Below are 23,324 nucleotides of genomic sequence, written 5' to 3' on the forward strand. Positions count from 1 at the left end.
CTCAATCTCAGCTCCACCCCTGTGTTATGAGCTCAAAGTCTAGAGTTTTTCTCGTGCAGTGTTTTTATTGAATTGAATGCAAGATGGCTGCTTGCATGGAGTCCCTCATGGCAGAGGTCACATGACTATGGCAAGCCAGATAGGACATATAGTAATGATTGCATTTCAGTACCCAAACAGTCAGCGAGGAAAGAGGAGGTAAAAGCGTAGATGTTACATCTCCTGTGCTCGCACGGAAGATGCCATGGGAAGGGGATGGCTGTGATTGAGGTGTAGACCAGGGTGTTGTGGATGGAATGGTCCCTTTAGAATGCTAAAAGATTGGGCAGGTGAAATGAGGCATCATGTTGGAGGTGGTGAAAATGGCGGAGGATGACCTGTTGAGTACAGAGGTTGATGGGGTGGAAGGTGAGGTCAAGGGGTACCCTATTATGATTCTGGGAGGGAAAAGGAAGGGGTGAAAGCAGATGCAATGTTGTTGGAGAAGCTGAGAGAATGGAATTGAATTCTTACAGTGTGCAGGGTGTGGGGAAGTGCAGTTGAGGTAGCTGTGGGAGTCAGTGGGCTTATAATGAATATTTGTTGATAGCCTATCCCCAGAAATGGAGGCAGAGAAGTCAAGGAAGGAAAGGAAAGAGTTGAAGATGGATCATGTGAAGGTGAGAAAAGGATGGACGCTGAAGCAATATTGATGGTTTTCCAATTCAGGATGAGAACAGAAAATGGCACTATATAGCCATCAATGTACTGGAAAAAGAATTGAGGGAGGGGCCCTGAGTACGACTAGAACAAGAGATTTTCCACATACCCCACAAAAGGGCAAGCAGATCTAGGACCAATGCAGGTATCCATAGCAACACCTTTTATTTGGAGGAAGTGGGATTCAGCCAAGCGGAGGAGGGGTGTGGTGAATGCAGCATAGGTCTCTCTCTGGCTCTCCATCTGGCGGCCAAGACACTTGTCACCTCCATAAAATTCCCCCTGAGTCTCCAAAGTCCCAGAAAAGTGTTGAGAATGTTGGGAGAATGAGAGAGAGAGAGAATCACTTTGAACTGATTTTGGGATAATTGAATGCCTACCTAAAAGGCAATGCAATGTATACCTGGGCAGTCCTGTTTGTGGACCTTGGGAAGGAATTAGAAACGGTCTGTTCGAGATTGGTGGACAATGAGGTGGGAAGCTGTGGGAGGAAAATCTCTGGAGGAGATGATGAGCCACTGACAATCCTGAAAACAATGCCTTGATAATCTGTGGTGGGGTCATGGTCTGGGGGAGGTAGAGGGAAGTGTCGGAGAGTTGGTGTTCAGTCTGCTGGGTAAATGTTGGTACACCAGACAACAACAGCATTATCCTTCAGTAAGTTTGATAACAACGTGGCATTGGAGCTGAGAGAATGGAGTGCAGCGAGTTCAGAGAGACAGTTTATAGTGAGTGAGGAGGGCAGAGAAATTCAGATGGCCCTTCGATTAATGGGGCAAATACATTAGCCAGGATCCTTGCAACTAATTGCTACTCTGTGACCCTAGTTGGAAATGTCCATGTCCACATCCATCACCAGCTGAATATCCAAAGGTCAAAATAGTTTGTCACGCTGGCCTGTCAAGATTCACGTCTGAAGAATGGGCTAGCTGGACAAAGTGCTAGAGTGTGATCAAAGAAACATATTCCCAATGAAGGAGTCAATACCCTCAGGAGGGAACAGAAACAGAAATTGATGGAGAAAAGTTGCAATTAAAAACGGTGTTTACATTTCCAGTCAAAGAAGTAGAATACTGTGGATGTTGGACATCTGAAATAAAAACAGAAAATGCTGGGAAAAGCCCAGCAGGCTAGACGGCACTTGTGTAAAGAGGAACAGAGCCAACTCCCCAGGTCTGTGACCTTAGATCAGACCTGGGATATTGGCTCTGCTTCTATGTCTACATAGGTGTTGCCTATCTTGCTGGGTTTTTCCCAGCATTTTCTGATTTTATCTTACTTTTCCCGGTAATGATAAAAGTTCACCAACCTGAAACATTAGCGCTGTTTCTCTCTCTACAGATGCTGTTCTGATCGGCTGAGTATTTTCAGTTTTTACTTTACGTCTCCAGTTTTTCCCAGTTCTGATGAAAGCTCATCAACATGAAACGTAAACCCTGTTTCTCTCTCCACAGATGCTGCCTGATGTGCTAAGCATTTCCAGCATTTTCTCTTTTTAGTTCTCTGCTAAAAGGCTTGGCCCTCCACCCTGCCCCCACCCCCCCACCCCCCCACCCCCCGAGGCCTGCACTCCCAAGCCACCAGAATATTTTTCCAAAAAAAGATACTTTATTCAAAAAATTAAAGAAGTACATTATAAAACATTTGACTTGGAAATCACAGAAAGGGCAATGAAATTCAACTTGTCTCTTTCCAGCATGTTCCACTTTGAGGCACCTCAATACAATCCTCATCATAACACATTCCATGTTAGGATATAACCTGAAGGCAAAACACCTCAAGTTGAAGATCACAGGTGGTGCAATAAAATTCAACATGTCTCCATACAGCATCTTTCACTCTGAGCTGCCTCATTACAATTTCAATACTCTTGATATTTACAATGTACATTTCATGTCAGGTATACAGTCCAAGGAGTTCTAACCACCAGAGATTTTTTTTTTTGGAAAAAATACTTTATTCATAAAATATCTGGAAGAATATTACAAAACATTTCTAAATGGCCATCACAAAAAGTGCAATCAGATTCAACTTTTACACATGGATCACGAGGTACTTCAGTACAATCAATGAATATTACAATCATTTCAATTTGGTCATTACAGACAGTCAGACAGTGCAATGGTATTGGAGTCATCAACATACATCATGTTGCACTCTGAGGTGCTTCATTACAATTATAATACAATTAGTATTCAATGCATACATTCGTTGTGAGCCATACAGCCCGAGGGGTCTATACCTTTCCCAGCCTCTCGGTGCTCTATGGCAGAAAGGTCTTAGACAGCGACCTTTCCCCATTGTGCCTTTGCAGCAGCTGCCCCAAGCTTTAGTGCGTCCCTCAGCACGTAGTCCTGGACCTTGGAATGTGCCAGTCTGCAACACTCGGTCGGGGACAACTCTCTGCACTGGAAGACCAACAAGTTTTGGGCAGACCAAAGAGCATCTTTCACCGAGTTGATGGTCCTCCAGCTGCAGTTGATGTTTGTCTTGGTGTGTGTCCCTGGGAACAGCCCGTAGAGCACAGAGTCCTGTGTCACAGAACTGCTTGGGATGAACCTCGACAGAAACCACTGCATCTCTCTCCAGACCTTCTTTGCAAAGGCACAACCCACAAGGAGGTGAACAACGGTCTCGTCCCCACCACAGCCACCTCGAGGGCAACGTGCAGAGGGGGTGAGACTCCTGGCGTGTTGGAAGGATCTGATGGGGAGGGCCTTTCTCACCACCAGCCAAGCTACATCTTGGTGCTTGTTGGAAAGTTCTGTTGATGAGGCATTCTGCCAAATGACTTTGACAGTCTGCTCGGGGAACCATCCCACAGGATCCACCATCTCCTTTTCCCGCAGGGCCTCTAAGACGTTATGTGCCGCCCACTGCCTGATGGACTTGTGGTCAAAGATGTTTCTCTGCATAAATTTTTCCACGAGGGACAGGTGGTACAGCACGGTCCAACTACTTGGAGCGTTCCGCGGCAGCGTGGCCAGACCCATCCTTAGCAACACTGGGGACAGGTAGAACCTCAGCACGTAGGGACATTTAGTTTTAGAGCACCTAGGGTCTGTCTACACACAGCTTGATGCAGCCGCACATAAAGGTGGCCATCAGTATGAGGGTGATGTTGGGCACGTTTTTCCCCCCTTTATCTAGAGGCTTTCGACATGATCCATTTTTGACCTCCAGATAAAGCGAAGGATGGCTCAGGTGATCGCCATCGCGCAGGAGTGTGGAATGGGCCAGACCTGCGCCACGTACAACAACAGCGAGAGTGCCTCACACCTGATGACCAGGTTCTTACCCATAATGGAGAGGGAGCGTCGCTCCCACATGCCCAGTTTTCTTTGCACCAGAGACACTCACTCCTTCCAGTTTCTAATGCATGCCCCGGTCCCTCCGAACCATATCCCCAGCACCTTCAGGCCGTCAGCCCTGACGGTGAAGGGGACAAAGGATCGGTCAGCCCAGTTCCCAAAGAACATGGCCTCGCTCTTCCCGAGGCCAGTTCGAACTGGTCGCAGATGTGGATCAGTCTGTGCACCGACAGCGGATCCGAGCAGAAGACAGCGACATCGTCCATGTACAGAGAGGCTTTGACCCGAGTGCCTCCACTGCCTGGGATTGTCACTCCTCCTATGCCTGGATCCTTCCTGATGGACTCAGCAAAAAGTTCTATGCAACACACAAACAGGATAGGGGAGAGAGAGCAGCCCTGCCTGACTCCAGATTTATTAGGAAAGCTATCTGTTTCCCACCCATTGATTGAGACTGCGCTACTGATGTTAGTGTAGAGCAGTTGGATCCAGTTGCGGATTCCCTCCCCAAACCCAATTTTGGAGAGCACATCCACCATGTAGGTGTGCGATATTCTGTCAAAGGCCTTCTCCTGATTCAGGCTGATGAGGCAGGTGTCCACACCCCTGTCTTGCACATAGGCAATCGTATCCCTGAGCAGCGCGAGGCTGTCAGAGATCTTCCTGCTGGGCACAGCGCAGGTCTGGTTAGGGTGGATCACCAATTCCAGAGCAGACTTGACCTGATTGGTGATGACTTTGGACAGAATCTTATAATCCATATTCAACAGTAAAATGGGTCGCCAATTTCTAATTTCCTCCCTTTCCCCCTTGTGCTTGTAGATGAGGGTGATTATGCCTTTCCTCATGGATTCTGACATGCTGCCAGCCAGAAGCATACTCTTGTACACTTCTAGCAGGTCTGGGCCGATCCAGTCCCACAGAGCCGAATACAACTCAACCGGCAAGCCGTCGCTTCCGGGAGTTTTACTCTTCTCGAAGGACTCAAGGGCCTTAGTCAGTTCGTCAGGAGTTAGCGGTTTGTCCAGGCTCTCCCGTGTACTGTCGTCTAAGACCTCTGTGATAGAGGACAGGAAGGACTGGGAGGCCGTGCTGTCCGTGGGCTTCACGTCATACAATCCGGCATAAAAGGATTTGCTGATCCTCAAAATGTCGAACTGCGATGACTTTACTGAGCCTTCTTCTTCCTTCAGGCTGCTGATCACAGAGCTCCCTCTGTGTATCTTTTGGAAGAAGAAACATGAGCACATCTCATCCTGCTGCACGGAGCAGACTCTGGACCGGAAGATGATTTTGGAGGCTTCCGAGGCAAAGAATGTGCCTTGCTGGCTCTTCACCTCTTGGAATTCCTCCTTGACATCGACCCCCATCGATTGCAGTGGGAGCACGTTCTGCATGTTTTTCTGGAGTCGGGACATTCCCCTCTGTTCCTTTCTCGCTTTCTGGACGCCTTTGAGGATGAAAAACCTCTTGATGTTTTCCTTGATCGCTTCCCAACAGTTTGTCAGGCACTCAAAGTGGGGTTTCACAGTTCTCCAACCTTTGTAATCCCTCTCGAGTTCCTCAATGTTCTCTGGGGTCAGCAGTTGCACGTTTATCTTCCATGCCCCCCTGCCAACCCTCTGGTCTACCTGTAAGTGACAGTCAGTGGTCAGAGAAGAACACCGGCTTGACGTCAGTGGATCTGTCTGTGAATGCACGGGACACAAACAGGAAGTCTATTCTGGAATGGATGGACCTGTATGGCTGTGACCAGGTGTATCTACGCTGTTGACGGTGGTGATATTATCTAAGGAATGTGCTAATGGGGACAATAAGTGTAGCAAGCAGGATAAGCAAGTGGCAGATGGCCCTAGTGGGGGTGGGGTGGGGGGAAGGGATTGAAATGGGCTAAAAGGTGGAGATGAAACAATCGATCGAAATAAATTTAAAAATAGGAGGGAAAAGAAAAATATATTTGTTCAAAAAAAAATTATAAATTATTGGAAAAAGGGGGATCGGAAAGGTGGTGGGGATGGAGGAGAGAGTTCATGATCTGAAATTGTTGAACTCAATATTAAGTCCGGAAGACTGTAACGTGCCTAGTCGGAAGGTGAGGTGCTGTTCCTCCAGTTTGTGTTGAGCTTCACTGGAACATTGACCCAGACCTGTCGCTTGCCATTTCAACACACCACCCTGCTCTTATGCCCGCATATCCGTCCTTGGCCTGCTGCAATGTTCCAGTGAAGCTCAACGCAAACTGGAGGAACAGCACCTCATCTTCTGACTAGGCACTTTACACCCTTCCGGACTTAACATTGAGTTCAACAGCTTCAGATCATGAACACTCTCCTCCATCCCTTCCCCCTTTCCGATCTCTCTTTTTCCAATTATTTATAATTAAAAAAAAATATATTTTTCTTTTCCCACCAATTTTTAAATGTATTTCGATCTATTGTTTTATCTCCACCTTTTAGCCCATTTCGATCCCTTCACCCCACCCCACCCCCCCCACCCCCCCACTAGGGCCATCTGCCACTTGCTTGCCCTGCTTTCTACCCTGAATGTCACCATTAGCATATTCCTTAGATAATATCACCACCGTCAACACCCCTTTGTCCTTTTGTCTATGACATCTTTGGCAATCTCTTCTTTGCCTCCACCTATCACTGGCCCTCTATCCAGCTCTACCTGTCCCACCCTCCCTTAAACCAGCTTATATTTCACCTCATTTCTCTATTTCCTTAGTTCTATTGAAGGGTCATACGGACTCGAAACGTTAACTGTATTCCTCTCCGCAGATGCTGTCAGACCTGCTGAGTTTTTCCAGCTATTTTTGTTTTTGCCCCTTATTTCAAGCCTGTGTGGTGGATCTCGCCTTATTTGATAGACAACCCAAATAGCCCACCTTACCCTTCTTTTCATTGGCCCGCATCCTGATCTTTGATTGGCCAGCAGAGCCGTCACTCAGCATTTTCGGCGCCAAGCCGGGTTTGCACCGTTCGGTTCCTATTCTGGCTCAATCTCGGGTCGCCGTCAATGGCCCAATACCGATCGCCTATTGGCCAACGAGCCCATCAATCAGCTGGGGGCGCACGGCAATTGTCCCAGTCTGTCCCGCCCTCAAACCACCCTGATTGGTCTCAGGTGCCTTAAATACCGATCAATTATTGGTTAATGCGTCCATTCATTGGATGCAGGTGGGGGGCGGCTTAAGCGGCGCAGTCGGGCAATGTTCCAATCTGTCCCGCCCCCAAACGACCATCATTGGGCTAGAGGGCACAAATACAAATCGGCGATTGGTTACTTGGGCCATCAATCGGCGTTCGGGGGCGGAGTAAGGCGGCGCAACGTCAAGTTAGGATGTCCCTGTCGCTCCCGCCCCCTACCCCATTTCGATTGGAGCGAAAGACAAAACCGAGATTGGCGATTGGCCATCGGGGCTATCGATCAATCGGCGGGGCGGGGCAGTCGGCGCCGTCAGGTTAGGTTGCACGGGACTGAGAGTGGGAGATTTCCTCAGCAAGATGGCGGTGACGGCCGAGCTTGGCGATAGCGGACGCGTCAGCTGGTGTGTGCGTTGCGGCTAGAAACCCTGCCGCGGCCGACACGCACCCCGTTCGGAGCGGTGGTCTTAGTGTGTTTGGTGTTGGAATTGAAATTCCTTTAGCAGGAGTAAGATTCCCGAGCGTCTCTCCTCCCGCCTACCCTCACTACATCTGTCTCTCTCCCCCTAATAAAATGGCAACCATGGAGAAACTGATGAAGGCCTTCGAGTCACTAAAGTCATTCCAGCAGGGACCGTCCAGCGAGGAGCCGGGGCAAAAACAGTGAGTAAACACATCCCGAGAGTGACACACACCGAAAAAACGGTAACACGCACGCAAAAAACACGCAAGGACATACAGGCTGGCACACAGAATATCACCCACATGTATGCACACATACAACAACATACACTGACACATATACAAAAACACACAACAACATACACTGACACATATACAAAAACACACAACAACATACACTGACACATATACAAAAACACAACAACATACACTGACACATATACAAAAACACACAACAACATATACTGACACATAAAAACACACTGACACAAATACATAAAAACACTGAGACATAGACATACAAAGATGCTCTGACACATATACAAAAACGCTGTGACACATATGCAGAGACGCTCTGGCACACGGATGTGCAGAGACGCTCTGGCACACGGATGTGCAGAGACGCTCTGGCACACGGATGTGCAGAGACGCTCTGGCACACGGGTGGGCCGCCGAGACGCTCTGGCACACGGGTGGGCCGCCGAGACGCTCTGGCACACGGGTGGGCCGCCGAGACGCTCTGGCACACGGGTGGGCCGCCGAGACGCTCTGGCACACGGGTGGGCCGCCGAGACGCTCTGGCACACGGGTGGGCCGCCGAGACGCTCTGGCACACGGGTGGGCCGCCGAGACGCTCTGGCACACGGGTGGGCCGCCGAGACGCTCTGGCACACGGGTGGGCCGCCGAGACGCTCTGGCACACGGGTGGGCCGCCGAGACGCTCTGGCACACGGGTGGGCCGCCGAGACGCTCTGGCACACGGGTGGGCCGCCGAGACGCTCTGGCACACGGGTGGGCCGCCGAGACGCTCTGGCACACGGGTGGGCCGCCGAGACGCTCTGGCACACGGGTGGGCCGCCGAGACGCTCTGGCACACGGGTGGGCCGCCGAGACGCTCTGGCACACGGGTGGGCCGCCGAGACGCTCTGGCACACGGGTGGGCCGCCGAGACGCTCTGGCACACGGGTGGGCCGCCGAGACGCTCTGGCACACGGGTGGGCCGCCGAGACGCTCTGGCACACGGGTGGGCCGCCGAGACGCTCTGGCACACGGGTGGGCCGCCGAGACGCTCTGGCACACGGGTGGGCCGCCGAGACGCTCTGGCACACGGGTGGGCCGCCGAGACGCTCTGGCACACGGGTGGGCCGCCGAGACGCTCTGGCACACGGGTGGGCCGCCGAGACGCTCTGGCACACGGGTGGGCCGCCGAGACGCTCTGGCACACGGGTGGGCCGCCGAGACGCTCTGGCACACGGGTGGGCCGCCGAGACGCTCTGGCACACGGGTGGGCCGCCGAGACGCTCTGGCACACGGGTGGGCCGCCGAGACGCTCTGGCACACGGGTGGGCCGCCGAGACGCTCTGGCACACGGGTGGGCCGCCGAGACGCTCTGGCACACGGGTGGGCCGCCGAGACGCTCTGGCACACGGGTGGGCCGCCGAGACGCTCTGGCACACGAATACGCTCTGGCACACGAATACGCTCTGGCACACGAATACGCTCTGGCACACGAATACGCTCTGGCACACGAATACGCTCTGGCACACGAATACGCACTGGCACACGAATACGCACTGGCACACGAATACTAAAAGATATGCAAGCAAATACCGAAATTAATGCACAGGCAACATGCATGCAAGCCCATGCAAATGTACAGATGTAGACTCAAAAATACAGACATGCACAGATGCACATGGTCAAGTACAGTCCCTGGGTGTCTGAAGGGGGCTCCAGGAAGTCTGGGAGATGATCAGGTTTCTGTCCTTCTGTCGTCCGAATTCTGTATTTATTGATGTGGTTTCTGTTGGTAGTGCTATATGCAAGATGTTTCCACGTTGATGGTGCTGTTTTCCTTTGAATACCTTTGCTGGAGGGTTGGGGCCAGGAAAGGAGAGCAACAATAAAATAAACTGCAGATGCTGGAAATCTGAAACAGAATGCTGTAAGCACCCAGTGGGTCAGTCAGTACTAATAGTGAGAACAAAAAATTAACATCTGCTGGAGATCCTGCACATGATACGTTGCCTTTTCACAGATTGGGGAGGGGGAGGGATGCTTGTTTGTTTATCTAGTTGTATTCCGGTATACTCTCCCTGGGATTGCACCATAATTTGTTATAGAGGTGGACAATATTGTAGAGAGAAATGGATTAATGAATTTAATAGGCACCACTGGAGGTCTCGTGGTGCAGTGAGTAACATCTGTGCCCCTCACCCAGAAGCTCCACGGTCAAGTCCCACTCCAAGACTTGATGACCAAGGAAGGTGCATTCATAACGTGGCCAAAGCAGGTTGAGTACCAACTTGTAAACCCCTTCAACATAAGCCAATGTCAGATGGTAAGAGTGGGAGAGATTCCTGGTCAGCCATGTGATGGAAAGAAATTGGAGCCTGTACCATCACTATCCATATCTCCAAGCTACAACATACACATAAAAGTGTATGTTGCCACTGCAACTCGGGCTCCTTGTGGTGGGGGGGTGCTGTGTGGCTCAGTTGGCTGGCCTACTGGTATGGATCAGATTCGTGTCAACGGCATGGGGTTTGATCCCCGTTTTGGCTGGGTTTAGATTTGGGACCTGCTTCCTTGTCCTACTCATGGAAGTTGTGGTGCTGTGGGTCAGATCTGTCTCTGGGCAGAGAACTCGAGGAGGCAACCCTGGTCTTTTAAAAATGTGGTGAAAGGTGCTGCAAGATAAATGGGGCTCAGGGTTGTATGGAAAGTGGAATGGGGGTGGGATATTAGTGTGGGACCTTTCCCTGCCCCTCATCCATATTCACTCAGCAGCATTGCTGTTATATTGAAACTCAACACCTCTGTGAGATGCTGAATTGTATGTTCAGTCTTTGGGAGGGGAGTATTTTAACCACAAGGGTTTCCACTCACCTGGGGTGTTCACTTACCTCGACAAGCTTGCTCTGTTTCTTTTTTGCACAGAGGGATGTATACATTCTAGCTCTCTGTAGCTGACTAAGGCCAATATTGTTAAGAGTGAACTTACTGGAAGTGGGGTGGGACAGGTAGCACAGAAAGTGAAGTTTATGAAACTGGGGGCATGATGGTGCATCAGCTGGTGAAAAGTTCCCAACTTTCAGGTCTTGTTAAATACCTGCATTTGCTAGTGTAGCTTGGTGAAATCTGTACAGTGGGAGTGTTTACTGTACATTGACATTCTTCTGCTCCTGCTGATGAATCCCATTTAACAAGAGACACTTACTCCAGCCATTGTGTGAGGTTCTTTTGAGATTGATAAGATGCAATGGAACTATAAGTACTATTGTTTATTTCCAGTTATGCATTATTCAAAATGCTAACGTCTTGCAAGGTAGTTATTTTTCCAGGAGCATAATTTCTAACGACTTTTTAAAAATGCGGGTTTGAATAATAATACCCCAATTTTGCAAATACGGTGATACTTGTTCATTTAACCTGACTGACAAGTGGATGTAATACACTACTGCAGTTCCTGTCAGTAATAATAGCTAATGGGGAGTGCAATACAATGCATTAAGAGTTCAGGTAACCCTGTGAGAAATGTAAGTGGAATTACTACCATTATCACATGTCTAATGTTATCATTTATTACCGACAATATACTTTTTGCTTAATTTGGCATTGGCCTTTATTCTTTGTAGGCGACATATACTTGGAATATTTGCCAGTGATTTTTCAGCAGATGAGTGGTTTGGATGTGATGTAGCCTTAAGGGTATAACAGCTAATGGCATCCGGCAAAAGTTTAGATGTCCTGTGTAGGACCCAGTGTTACAGAGTGGATTTCATTGGAAAATTGGTGACAGGATTGATAGACCCTTTCAACATTGTTCACTGGGCTGAGGGAAGGAGGAAGCAGTCCTCACAATCTGTAAATGGACTTGCCATGATTTTGCAGTGATTGAGCTGACTTATCTTGTCAGTAGTAAATTCTGATTGGCATTAGAGTCAAGAAACGAAAGGGCTACCCTAAACTGAGCCTCATGAAAACGTTATTCTGAATAGATCTGGAGTTGATTCTCGGCAAGGTGTTTTTCTTTATGGATGTCTACACGGAGTATGAGGTGACAAAAGGGCACTGACAAGCTAAAACCATAAAGGCCATTCCCTTCAGAGTCCATTCTACCATAGACTCCTCCCACAACACTTCTCCTGCAAAACCCCCCCCCCCCATCCATCACACTTATTTATGTTCATCTTGGGAAAGTAGAGATGAAAGTAATTTCATCAGCTCATATATAGTTAATAAAATTCTTGACTCAAACATAAAACAAATGCAAACCCTGCAAATGACTTTCAGTATGATGCATAGTACTTTTACTGCCACCAAAATTCACTGTACTTGCCAATTATACCCCAAGCTCTAATTAAAAGCTTGCCAATGGTTTTATGCACTCTATGATTCATATCATCAGATAAGTGATTTGTCAGTATTAGTGAATTGGTTTAGTGAGGCTTTTGTTACTAATTGATGAGGCTACCTTTAATTTTTTTAATTCTTGCATACGAGGTGGGCATATCTGGCAAGGCCAGCATTTGTTGCCCATCCCTAATTGCCCTTGAACTGAATGGCTTGCAAGACCATTTCAGAGAGCAGTTAAAAGTCAACCTCATTCCCTAAAGGACATAAGTGAAACAGATGTGTTTGTACAACAATTGATGATAGTTTTGTGGTAACCATAGACTAGTTTTATATTCCAGATTTATTAATTGAATTTAAATTCATCTAGTGTGATGGGATTTGAACCCATGTCCCCTGAGAATTAACCTGGGTCTCTGGATTACTAGCCCAGTGACATTACCACTACGCCACCATCTCCGTTTGTGTGAGTAAATGTGGAAAGATGCAATTTTTACCTGCTCACTTAAATTGTTCAGAGATATTATAGGAAATTATCCTGGGGCATTTCCAGCTCTTGAATTTTGAATGTTTTTAAATTCTCACGCACAGGAAGTGAAAACCTCCTTAAATTACTTGCATTGAGTTCAAATTGCTCCAATAATGAAAGCAAAATTTAGTTCTTATTTACAGACAATATTATTGTTATCCTCTGAAGTGGTCCAGCAGGCCACACAGTTGTGTAACACCACTACCAATTTCAAGAAGTTGGCCCACCACTCTAGGATAACTTGGGAGGAAACAGTAAATGCCAGTGATGTTCACATCTTGTAAATGAATAATAGAAAAACAAATTATTTCAAAACTCAGGCGTGGTACAGCACCAATGAACTTAGATGGCCAGTGAGTTAGTGGCCTTTGTAAAACATTATGAAATGGAGCAGACATGGGCATAGTGCCCCCATACAGCAAGAAATAGTTCCCTTAACTGTGGCTCACCAATATTTCAGCAGCCTTTCAAAGGGTTATATTTGAGACCTGTTTAACAAGGTAGGTTCAGATGCAGAAAGCCACGCGACCCTTTTGATCTCCTGCTTTCAGAATACCAACTCTACGCCCTTCCCATTAAAATTTTAATATGGATTGAACAGGTAGCTGCAACATCAAAAAGGAAGGCACTTCTGAGAATGACGTGATGTGCTGATTGTCAGCCTGGTCTTTCTGCTCCCCTGGCCAGTCTTCCACCTTTGTAAACTCAAGCTCATCCAAAGTTCTGTTGCTTGTATCCTAACTATCCCCAAGTCCCACTTGCCCTTATCTCCCGTGCTCTCTGACTTATATTCGGTTCCCAATTGGGAAACCTCCAAGATCTCTCTGCTCCTCTCATTCTTGCCACATGTGCACCCCCGATTTTAACTGCTCCACCTTTGGCAGCCATGCATTCAAGCTGCCAAGGCTGCAAACTCTGGAATTCTCTCCTCTTTGTTTCTCTACCTCTCTCTTTCTTTCTTTCTTTAGCCGGAAGGGCCAAGGGGATGATCCATCTCGGTCTCCTCCTGAGGACCATAGCATCACAAATGACAGTATTCAGCCAATTTTATTCACTCCACGTGATATCAAGAAATGGCTGAAGGCACTAGATACTGTAAAGGCTATGGGCCATTTTGGCAATATCACTGACAATTTGTGCTCTAGAACTAGCCACGCCCCTAGCCAAGCTGTTTCAACACTGGCGTCTACCTGGCAATGTGAAAATTGCAGGACAAATCCAACCCGGCCAATTACCACCCTATCAGTCCACTCCATCATCAGCAAAGTGATGGAAGGTGTTGTTGACAGTGCTATCAAGCGGCACTTACTCAGCAATAACCCGCTCACTGATGCTCAGTTGGGTTCTATCAGGTCACTCGGCTCCTGACCTTATTACGGCCTTGGTCCAAACATGGACAAAAGAGCTGAACTCCAGAGATGAGGAGAAAGTGACTGCACTTGACATCAAGGCAGTGTTTGACTGAGTGTGGCATCAAAGAGCCCTAGAAAAACAGGAAGATGGTTGTGGTTGTTGGAGGTGAATCACCTCAATTCTGGGATATTGCTGCAGGAGTTCCTCAATGTAGTGTCCTTGTTTCATCAATGACCTTCCCTCCATCATAAAGTCAGAAGTGGGGATGTTCAGCATTTGCAACTCCTCAGATACTGAAGCTGTCTGTGCCCATATGCACCAAGACCTGGGCAACATTCAGGCTTGGGCTAATAAATGGCAAGTAACATTCACACAACACAAGTGTCAGGCAATGACCATCTCCAACAAGAGAGAATCTAACAATCACCCTTGACATTCAATGGCATTACTATCGCTGAATCTCTCACTATCAACATTCTGGGATTTACCATTGACCAGAAACTGATCTGGACCATAAATACTGTGGCTGCAAGAGCAGATCAGAGGCTGGGAATTCTGTGGCTAGTGACTCATCTCCTGACTCCCCAAAGCCTGTCCACCGTCTACAAGGCAAAAGTCAGGAGTGTGATGGAGCACTCTCCACTTGCCTGGATGTTTGCAGCTCCAGCAACACTCAAGAAGCTTGACACATTCCAGGGCAAAGCAGCCCCATTGATTTGTACCCCATCCACCACATCAAGCATTTACTCCCTCTACCACCGACCCATGGTACACACTGCTGCCACCATCTACAAGATACACTGCAGCAACTTGTCAAGGCTCTTTCGACGGCACCGGCCAATCCCGCAACCTCTATCACCTAAGACACGGGCAGCAGATGTAAGATGCACAGGAATACCACCAACTGCAAGTTCCCCTCCAACTCACACACCACCCTGACTAGGGGTCACGGTCTTTCACTTTGCTGGGTCAAATTCCTGGAACTCCCTTCTTAACAGCTCTGTGGACTGCAGTGGTTCAAGAAAGTGGCTCGCCACCACCTTCTTGAGGGCATTTAGAGATGGGCAATAAATGTTGGCCTAGACTGTGTTGGAGGCAGTTTAGAGAAGGCTTACCAGACAAATACGAGGAATGGGTTGTCTTATGAGGAACGGTTGGACAGACTGAGCTTGTATCCGCTGGAGTTTAGAAGTGTAAGAGGCGACTGGATTGAAACACACAAGATCCTGAGGGGTGGAAGTGGAGAGGATGTTTCCTCCTGTAGGAGAATCTAGAACTAGGGGTCACTGTTTAAAAATAAGGGGTCGTCTGTTTAAAAGAGAGATGAGGTGAAATGTTTTCACTCAGGGTCTTGAGTCTTTGGAACTCTCTTCCTGAAAAGGTGGTAGAAGCAGAGTCTTTGAATATTTTTAAGGCAGAGGTGGATGAATTCTTGGTAAGCAAGGGGGCGATAGGTTATCGACGGTGGGTGGGATGCAGATTTCAGGTTACTATCAGATCAGCCATGATCTTATTAAATGACGGAGCAGGCTTGAGGGGCTGAATGGCCTACTGCTGCTCCTTGTTTGTATGCCCACATACCATGAAAGAATTTAAAAAAAAAAGTTAAGCTGCTCCTTAAAACCTGCTTCTTTGACCATGGTTTTTGTCACCTGTTCTGATGTCTCCTTATGTGGTTCAGTGTCAAATTTTGTTTGATAACTCTCCTGTGAAATGCCTTGGGACATTTCATTCCATTAAAGGTGCAGTAGAAATGCAAGTTGTTACTCTGCTTCCAGTCCTGTTTCAATCCACAACCTGCTGACATAAAGGTGTGAGTTAATCAAATCAACAGAGTTGGTGAGTGCTGTTAATGAGGGAGTGAGGAAGCAGTAAGGAGTAGTGATTTATTTTTGTGTTTTACAAGACAATGTGGCACTCTTTGATTTTCTCATTTTCAGTGAAAGAATAAATAATAGTCCCCCCTCAGCCCTAGTACATATTGTTTGTTTTTGTTAACGCATGCCTGGCATTACTGTATTGAGAAGAGCAGTGTAATTGCTTTTATTACATTTTTCATAAAGACCATATGTAACAGGTGCAGAAGCTGGTGCCTCATGAATCATGATATAATGCGTTTACATTAAAAGTGTTCAAACAGGTGTACCATATGTGTAGTGTGTGCAACTTGACTTCATTGGGCTTTAGTCTTAAATTGCAAGTTATAATCCAAATTTGAATAAAGTGTAAGCTTGACCTTTCATGATTAAGTTGAATACATTCGATATCTTAGGCGTGATACAGTCAAGTTTGTTGACACTTGAGTGTGTTGTGTGGAGAGAGAGTGAACTCTGTCATTGGGCTTTCCACGTCATGTCACTATTGATAGAAGCCTAACTTGCAATTGTGTAGTGCCTTTCATGACCTCAGGACATCTAAAATAGCTGTACAACCAATAAAGGAGTTTTGTAAGTGTAGTCATTGTTGTAATGTAGGAAACACAGCTAGTTTTTGCACAGCAAGCGCCCGCAAACAGCAATGTGATAATAACCTGGCCATCTGTTGGTTGAGGCCTAAATATTGGCCAGGACGCCAGGGAGAACTCTCCTGCTCTTCTTTGAAATAATGCCAATGGGATCTTTTATGTCCACTTGAGAAAGCAGCTATGGCCTCAGTTTAATTCATCGTTTGTAAGATGGCACCTTTGATAGTGTAGCAGCCCCTCAGTGCTGCACTGGGCGTGTCTGCCTGGATTGTGTGCTGCCCTCCCACCTCCATAACCTTTTGACTCAATAGTGAGAATGTTAACACTGAGTCACAGCTGACACCAGTCATTGATTGCTGCCTTTACTCAGCTAAGCAGTAATATTGAATAGTCTAAAGAATAAAACCATGGCACATTCATTTTTCCAAAAGGTGAAAAAATATTCCATTGGACCTAACTAGGTGTTTGCTTGATGTGTCAGCATTGCAGGTTTTTAATTATAAACCCAGGATTGATTTTTGTATTTATATTTAATCGTCACTACAAAAATCTGTGTAATGAAATCAGGCCTCAACTCAGCTGTGTGGTGACCTTTTGGCTTTTGTGACATTATTTGCAGTACTAATTTTTATGTATTTAAATTAGCGAGTCTGCATGGCAGGACTTCCATAATGAAACAAAAATGGAATATGTAAGGTAATAAATGTAATAGGGAATTCAGGAGGAACTTTACCCAGAATGTGGTTCAAATGTGGAACTGGCTACTACAAGGAGTGGTTGAGGTGAATAGTACAGATGCATTTAAGGGGAAGCTAGATGAACACGTAGATCATAAACACCTATTGGGCTGAAAGGCCTGTATCTGTGCTGTAAATTCTATCAGCTTGGTACAGCTTGAAGAGAACTGAGGTTGTACGTCATCGTGATTTACTTTTTGTTTGTTGCACTCGTTGAGTTTCTTTTTAAAAAAAAAAAAATGGCCTCCTGATCAGTTGTTTCATCTTCTTTCTTTGCTCTTCTTATCTGCTGCTGTGAAATGGAAGCAAATGTGATGTATAAAGTGATATATTGAGCTAATAATAGTTCCTTTGGCTCAACAAGTTGATCCAGTGAATGGCCCAACCTTTTCAGACCAGGGAGAGCTCCCAGTCCACAGATCATGCTGACCTCGGCTGAGGTCACCAGTTGTAACTGACCTGAGTGCTGCACGTTTTCCCTTGACTTCAATATTTTGGAAGAAATGAACAAAATTGTTCAAAGAAACGGAAAAATAAAACTTATGATTTTTCTGCTGGGTTAGTGCGACGATGTCCAGGAGATTGACCTTTAATTCCTGGAAGCTCAAGGACAAGCCTGGAGGATTGGCAACTCCAGGAAAGAGACAATGGCAAAGTGAAATTGACCCTTGAGAGAAACGACCTTGCCTCTGTTGTGCTATTCTAACCAGCATGGCTGCAATCAGGAATACTCATTGCGGAGGTGGTGAACGTACATGCCCTATTGTGCTTTAATGTGTTGGCATGTTTTAATCAATTCACTTTATTGTCCGTACAGAAATTTATTTCAAGCGCTTTGTGTGTCCGTTAAAAAATTACATATAAATGAATGATAACAGTAAAAGAAAATGACCCCATCCCAGAGGTCTAACTTTTAAAAAAATTCTTTCATGGGGTGTGGGGGTTGCTGGCTGGGCCAGCATTTGTTGTCCATCCCTAATTGCCCTGGTGAGCTGCCGCCTTGAATTGCAGCAGTCTGCTGTTAGGGAGGGAGTTCCAAGATTAAATTATCTTTAAATTTAATTAAAATATGTATGTGTATGCGTGCTATCGTGTAGGAATTAATTTCTATTAGTGTGGCTTGAGGTTACTTAAATTTTTTCGTGGTCCTATTGCATTGTGGAAAAGTGCCAAAATACCTGAACATCTGCTTTTATTTAGACCCCAGAATCGGACAGCACAAAAGGAGGCCATTCAACCTATCGTGCCTGTGCTGGCTCTTTGGAAGAGCTATTCAGTTGACCCTACTTCCTCCTCCCCCTTCTCTTTCCCTGTAGCTTTGCAAACTTTCCCCCTCACGTACTTCACCAATTCCCTCTGAAAGTTGCTATTAAATATGTGATTCTAGTTCTTTTAATGTTGAAAACACCCCAAGGCGACTTTCAAAACAATGGGTGAGGTTTGGTATGGAGGAGTGGCGGGGTTGAGAGAAGAGAAGGGAAAAAAATAGAAACAGATAGGAGAACAGACCTTCCCTCAATGAGTTTTGCAGTGTTAACTAGGGTAGCGGTCTGAGAATGGTGCCTGCGTTGGCCCTTGAAGAGGACAAGTATATATCTAGCCAACTAGCTACACGAGTAGTTTTTTTCTAACTTACATTTGGCTAGCATATAATAAAGGGCATATGCTGCATTGTAAAATTTAAAATGCATTCATGTCATCTTTGTCTTAGACATGAGTGGGTTGTGTTCTGTTGCCTGAGTGAGCTGGTGATGTCATGCTTAATGACCGCAGGTTACCTGAGCTGTTAGACTTTGTCGGCTGAAGCAATTGCAGCATATACACTGCTCGAGGAATTCTCTTGGGGTTGACTGTTATCCGTGAGCTCAAGTATCATGGGTCGATCCGACATTTACAGTCTTGACAGGCAACAGCTGTAATAGAAATAGTTTGGAAAAGTATTTGACCCTGCCATAGTTATTGGAAAATAATGCCCCAATTTTTAACCCTACCTGCTCTAAACATAGTCTGGAATGATGCCATGTACACAGACAAAGAGACCTTTAAGAATTGTTGTAATTCCTGAGTTATGCTGTAATCAGTCTGCCATTGTCTTTGGTTCCTCCCACAAACTCAACACGAGAAATAGGAGCAGCAGTAGACCTTATGGCCTGCCAAGCCTGCTCTGCCATTCAATATGATCATGGCTGATCTTGGGCTGCAACTCCATTTTCTCGCCCACTCCCATATCCCTTAACTTCCTGAGAGACCAAAAACCTGTATATCCCAGCCTTAAATATATTCAATGATACAGCATCCACAACCCTCTGGGGTAGAGAATTCCAAAGATTCACAACCCTCTGAGTGAAGTAATTTCTCCTCATCTCAGTCCTAAATGATCGGCCCCTTATCCTGAGTATCTGCCCCCTTGTTTTTAGATTCCCCAACCAGCGGAAACAATCTCTCAGCATCTACCCTTGTGTAGGTTTCAATGAGATTGCCTCTCATTCTTCGAAACTCCAGAGGACATTAACCCAGTTTACTTAGCCTCTCATCATAGGACAACCCCCTCATCCCAGGGACCAAATTAGTGAATCTTCGCTGCACCGCCTTCAATGCAAGTATATCCTTTCTTAAATGTGGAGACCAAAACTGCATACAGTCACCAAAACCCTGTATAAATGTAGCAAGACTTCTTTGTTCTTGTACTCCAATCCCCTTGCAATAAAGGCCAACATGGCATTTGCGTTCCTAATTGCTTGTTGCACCTGTATAACTAACCACCTGCATTCCTTGTACAAGCGAATTGTACCAAATTGCGTCTGGAAATATTGGACTTTTTTAAAAAAAAAAAGACCTGAGTTTCCAAAATGCACACAAGCCACTAGCAGGAATGCTGCAGGGTAACTCCCGAAGAGATAATGAACCCCATCCTGTTGCCAGACAAGGTACTTCTAAAGACATCCAGAAACTTATTGTCTCTACCAGAGGGAGCAATGGGACATGATGGGAGATAAATATTGTCTCATCAAGAAATCCTGTGAGCAATGTCCTGACAGATTTGTGAATTCGCTTCCCACTTGGAATATACAAAGGAGGGGTTAAAAGTGAGCTGAAAAGCGGCCCTGGTGACTGAATGTTGGTGGGCGTTCTGAAAGAGCAAGTGCTGGAAGTTTGACTCGGAAGTAACAGCCACACACAGTATCCCTGCAAATCACCATTTTGCAGTTATCTCGATCTCCCTCCCCCTCTACTGAATTCAACACTACTGGAACCTTGAAACTGACTATTCATCTACTGGAGTCAATTCTACTGGAATCTCAAATTGCAACAGCCACAATGCTCAATCACCTACTCCCTACAAGTCAGGGACTGTTCCATATACTTTTTTTTAACATGTGTATATATATATATTCACTTATTTCAAGCTATTTCTTACTTTTAACCTGTATGACCATATATGCAAATGTTTTATCCTTTCTTGCCTTTAGTAGTTAATAAACTTACTCTTGCCTTTAACTCAAGAAAGTCTGATCAAATTGGCTCCGTCAAAACCAGAATGATTGGGTCTGGGAAAAAGGCATCCACGAAAGGGGTCCCTTTTTGATTAAATCTTGTTGCGACCAACAGAAGGAGTGAATTAGGACAGGGAGCCAGTTCATCCCTCCTCACCTGGGGCATAACAATTTGGGGGTGTCCCAGACAGATGGTGCCAAATTGAGGGGTCTCACCTGGATCAACAAGTTTGAGGAACCTCACCTGGGGGTGGGCCATAACACTTTCTATCTGTTAAAAAATCCTCTATCCATGCTAAAATATTACCCCAACTCTGTGAGCCCTTACTTTACCTATTAACCTTTTGTGTGGAACCTTATTGAATGCCTTTTGGAAATCCAGGTATGCTACATCTACTGGTTCCCCTTTATCTACCCTACTAGTTACATCCTTAAAAAACTTAAAAAAATAAATTTGGCAAACAGGATTTCCCTTGAGTAAAACACTATTGACTTGTTCTAATCGCACCATGCTTTCCTAAATGCATTGTTAAGACATCCTTAATGATGGATTCCAGCATTTTCCCAACAATTGATATTAGGCTGACTGGCCTATAGCTTATGGTTTTCTCTCTCCCTTCTTTCTTGGAAAGCGGTGTAACATTTTTCAACTTCAAATCTAATGGGACTGTTTCCAAATGTAAGGAATTTTGGAAAATCATAGCTAGCACATCCACTATCTCTGCAGCTATTTCCTTTAGAACCCTAGGGTATAGGCCATCAGGCCCCAGGGATTTGTCACATTTTAGTTTTTCCAATACTTATGTTTCTCCAATACTTTTTCTCTGCTGATATTAATTTCCTTAATTTTATCACCCTTTTTAACCCCTAGGGCTACTGTCTGTTTCTGATGTGAAAGTTGTGTTTTCTACTGTTAAGACAGGCACAAAATATTTGTTCAATTCCTCTACCATTTCCTTATTCGCCAAGATAATTTTTTTTGTCTTTGCTTCTAAGGGACCAATATTTAATGTGGCTACCCTTTTTCTTTTATATACTTCTAAAACAGATTGTATGAGCTTTTATATTTCTGGCTAGTTTACTCTCATTCTATTTTTTCCCTTGTTATCAACTTTTTGGTGGCCCTCTGCTGGTTTTGGAAGTACTCCCAATCCTCAGGCTTGCTACTGTTTTTTTGCAACGTTATAGGACTCCTCTTTTAATGTAACACTATCCTTAACTTCCTGAGTGAGCCCATGGATGAGTCTTTCTTGCTGAGTTTTTGTTCTTCAATGGAATGTAATTTTGTTGAATATTTTGAATTGTTTTTCCATACCGACTCCACCCCTCTCTCTCGCCACTGTTTAAAAATGAACTAGGCCGTTCGCAACCTTTATGTCTTATTTGACCCCGAGCTGAGCTTCTGACCTAATATCCTCTCCTCCAACTTTGCCTACTTCTGTATCCGCAGTGTTGCCTGTTTCTGCCCCTAGTTCAGCTCATTAGCTGCTATACCCTCATCCATGCCTTTGCTACCTCTAGAGTCGACTATCCAGAGCTCTCCTGGCTGACCTCACACCTAGTGCCCTCAGTAAACTTCAGCTTATCCAAAATTCTGCTGCATGTACCCTAACTTCCACCAAGTCCCATTCATCCATCACTCCTATACTTGTTGACCTCCATTGACCGGCCAGTCCACCAATGCCTCAAACTTAAAAATTCCTATCTTTACGATCAGTTTCCTCCATGATCTTGATGCTCCCTATCTCTGTAACCTCCTTCAGCTCTACAAACCTTTGTGCTCCCCTAATTCTGACCTCTTGCACATGTCTTATTAATCGTTTCGCCATTGGCACCCATGGCTCCAGTTAACTAGGCCTTAAACTCAAGAATTCTCTCCACAGACCCCTCTCTCGTCTCCTTTTAAGATATTCCTTAAAACCTGCCTCATTGACCATGCTGTGATTTCCCATCCTTTATGTGGCTTGGTGTCAATTATTGTTTTCATAACACCTCTGTGAATCATTTGGGGTCATATGGGTTATACAGAACCAAGTTATTACCTCAGTCAATTTTTTTTTAAAAGGGCAGTTTATTTTAATGGCCAGAGCAATATATTATGCAATTATTCCAGATCAAATTAGGGTCCCTGTGGTCATCAAAATCCTGTATTTGAGAAGGATGCGCCATCCTTGGATAAGGAAGTTAAGGATGGTATCAAATTGAAGGAAAAGATGTACAATGCTGCAAAGATTAGTGGTAGGCCAGAAGATTGGGAACATTTTAGAAACCAGCAAAAGATAACTTAAAATCATAAAGAGGGAGAAATTGGAGAATGAAGAAAACCAGCAAGAAATATAAAAACAGACAGTAAGAGCTTCTACAAGTATATAAAAGGGAAGAGTAGTGGCAGCGCGTGTTGGTCCCTTAAGAGGGTGAGAATGGGGAATTAATAAGGGAAACAAAGAAATGGCAGAGACTTCAAACAAGAATTTTGTATCTGCTTCACAGTAGAAGACACAAAAAGCATCCCAAGAATAGTAAAAAAAAGAGACAAAATAGAGAGAGGAACTTA

At 45.7% G+C, this 23,324-nt stretch overlaps 1 protein-coding gene across 4 annotated transcripts in view; it reads left to right on the top strand.

Annotated features, from left to right (window-relative positions):
- The first annotated feature begins 7,492 nt into the window (after positions 1 to 7,492).
- The window catches only part of htt (huntingtin), a 231,156-nt gene continuing 215,324 nt past the window's right edge, over positions 7,493 to 23,324 (top strand). For all 4 annotated transcript variants that reach the window (XM_078561165.1, XM_078561183.1, XM_078561173.1 and 1 more), the window contains exon 1: positions 7,493 to 7,819. In XM_078561165.1, coding sequence (XP_078417291.1) covers positions 7,731 to 7,819 — 89 coding nt within the window. In that variant the 5' untranslated portion in view covers positions 7,493 to 7,730. The remainder of the gene's footprint in view (positions 7,820 to 23,324) is intronic.

This window comes from Cetorhinus maximus, chromosome 2, assembly GCF_964194155.1.
Source record: "Cetorhinus maximus chromosome 2, sCetMax3.hap1.1, whole genome shotgun sequence".
NCBI lineage: Eukaryota > Metazoa > Chordata > Chondrichthyes > Lamniformes > Cetorhinidae > Cetorhinus > Cetorhinus maximus.